Here is a 2,932-nt window from a genome sequence, read left to right as displayed (position 1 = left end):
TAGATTCCTAAGAGCATCAAGCGAAACTGTTTATCATAACAGAAATAGATATAGAAAGCTTTTGAAGTAAGTACTTTTGTTGATCTCTGGCTTTCTATTGAGCTCTTTCAACTGTCTAGGTCTTTTATTAAACGTTACAACAAGTTTGGAATTGTTCACCAGTAGGCACAGTATTTCAGTGAGCATTTACCAAGCTAGTGACATCAACAGCAGCAACAGCATATTCCTAACAGCGTCAAACGAAACTGTTTATTGTAACAGAAATAGATGATAAGTTGAAGTGCATATTGAAGATAGAAGAGCACCGTGAACAGGTTATATAAACTAGCATAGATACGACTGGTAGGGCTGATCCAATGTGGAGTCATATAGCCTAGAAGATCCAATAAACACATAGGCGTGGTGAACAAAATGTATGTAACTATTAACAGTATCAATAGCTTCGAAAGAGTTACCTCCTCCTTTATTTTACGATTTAATGTTAAGGCGTTGGAATGTTTAACAGAGGAATAACGCTTCATGATGGTTGACTGCCGGGTTTTACAACTTAACGTTATAGATGTCGCTAGCATCATGGTGTAGGGGAGAAACATGGTTATGATTTTAACGTACCAAAAATACATTGTGTTGTATTCAACCGTCATGGTGGATTCCGTTTTTTTGGAAATCAGGACAGTGGAATTATTGGAATAGTCGTATCCATCTTGAGCTTGGTATTCCCAGAATCGCGGGAGCGCGCTCACTAGACCTACACAGAATACCATAACAACGACAACTCCTGCTTGAGTACTTGTACACAATATTGTGGTCGTTGATGATGACACGGTTAACGCTCGTTCGAAACTCATCATGACAATCAGCCAGATTGACGTATACCAGAACCAGTCACGACAACTGATCGCGTAGCCTTGTAAATACACAATATAATCATTCTGACCTATATAATGCTGCAATCCAAGAACTGTAGTAGTCAGAATTAACAAGATAGTTGAAATGGACAAACCAAGTAAATATGTATCTAGAGACATTCGTATTTGTCGTGCTAGCACCATTATGCAAATTACTTCCGTTACTATAGCGAATAACATAATTACTGGCAGAGCCAGAAAACAGAAATAATCACTGATTTCCATCCAATATGCTGTTGTATTCGAATGATCCAATCCTACATTACAAGCTGGATGAGGAGTCAAACATGATTTTAACGGAGGCACCAAATATGGGTAAAAATTCAAGGGGTATAACTCAAAGTATTCTTTAACCTCCATCTTCAAATCTCACTAAACACTTCAGAATCAAAAGTTAGTCTCACATAAAATCTTGCATTTTGTAATCCAAGAAAAATTCAAATTCTGTATTAATCACATCAAATGTCTAAAGTCATATCGAGACATAAGAAATTCACCTTTGAATTGAAATATGTGCCTTGAGCTTTCTTTTCAAATTATAAAACAACGTTCTTCATTACCTCCTTCTGTAACTTGGTCTCTGAAACGAGAAAGTTTTTAATTAGCTTGGGATTAAATGTCGACAGCATCATTAAATTTTCATTGTTAAACCATCATAAATATTCACACTATTATTTCCAGTGTCTCACAACATGGTGATGTTCTATTTTAATTACTAGTCACTTATAGAATTCTCTTATCACTTTATTTCCACACGATTCTAGCAGTATTCCACTCAAAAATTTCACAAACTGAAAATGAAGTTGTCATTACATCATAACTTTACATGTTTTAACATGTTTTAAAATTCTGAATAAAGAACTTTCTATCACTTCAACCTTTTCCTTAGTCCAAAATATCACTGTATAGCCAAAACTAAATAGTTCCTATACTGAAGTTGTATTTAAAGTGATACTACGTCTTAACATAATATTGTAGAATTTTAAACTTCCCCAATAAGAGCATATATTCATCAGTAGATATACCTGGTGTCATAAATAACATAACAGGATCCTTATATAATCCAATAAATCTAAAAAACTTAATAAAAATGCATTTAACTATTGAAAAACCCTTAATATTATGATTAAGCGTTTTTCAATAATTACTAAGTTTTATGAATTTTCCAATTTTCTAGATTTTACAGGGATTCTGTTGTAACTTTATGACACCAGGTAAGTTCACTGATAAATATATACTCATATTGACAATTCTTGAGAATAAAATTTTATGTTCATTCTAAGACGTAGTATCACTTTAAATGGTTTTTGGATACACTCTGCGAATATTAATACTTTCTACCTACTCTGGTTTAAGTACCGTACTTGATGAAACAATCAGAAACACCCAAATAGTAATAGTACTTTCTACTTACTAAAGGTTGAGTATGGTACTCAATGGAAGAATGAGGATGTTTATGACGAGTTGTAATTATTGATGTTTGAAAACATCTTAGGTTCACATCACTATGAGATTAATCATATCTCTCAATCTATTGCATATTAATCACAGTATTTCTTCTCCTACAGTTCTTCTTATTATACCAGTATATTATATCAGTCTGTAACTGTCTTCTTATGATCCCTGAAATGAGAAATTTTAAAGTTATTGTATGAAGACAAACCTTTAGATAGGGAAGTGGTTTAATCCAAACTGTTTCAAATTGGGATAAAAATGGTGAAATAACACATATTCCCATTGTGGCATAGGGGACACAGTTGCAGTTGTTTTCTGAAATAACTTTCAGACAAAAGTGATAACCCCAGAAATTGTTGAAATGGTAACATAATAGTATAACAAACCAAACAATGTATAAAAAGCTGTATAAATGAATAGGTAGGAAGATGGGGCTACCTTTAAGCTTGTCAGTTAAGAAAGATAGTTTATCTCTATGAATATATTGAACAAGATACAGTAATATTTTCTATGAATATCTAAAATAAAGATAATGAAAGAGAATGGAATATTTATTAACCGTTGTTTTC

At 32.9% G+C, this 2,932-nt stretch overlaps 1 protein-coding gene across 1 annotated transcript; it reads right to left on the bottom strand.

Moving 5' to 3' along the window:
• Nucleotides 1-203: 203 nt before the first annotated feature.
• On the bottom strand, nucleotides 204-1,268 carry LOTGIDRAFT_159754 (hypothetical protein; the record flags this gene model as incomplete). The annotated part of the gene is made up of 1 exon (XM_009054245.1): nucleotides 204-1,268. The coding sequence occupies one exon, from the start codon at nucleotides 1,266-1,268 to the stop codon at nucleotides 204-206; it is 1,065 nt and encodes a 354-aa protein (XP_009052493.1).
• Nucleotides 1,269-2,932: the final 1,664 nt, after the last annotated feature.

This window comes from Lottia gigantea, assembly GCF_000327385.1.
Source record: "Lottia gigantea unplaced genomic scaffold LOTGIsca_21, whole genome shotgun sequence".
Classification (NCBI taxonomy): domain Eukaryota; kingdom Metazoa; phylum Mollusca; class Gastropoda; family Lottiidae; genus Lottia; species Lottia gigantea.
This window is presented reverse-complemented; position numbering and strand designations above follow the sequence as displayed.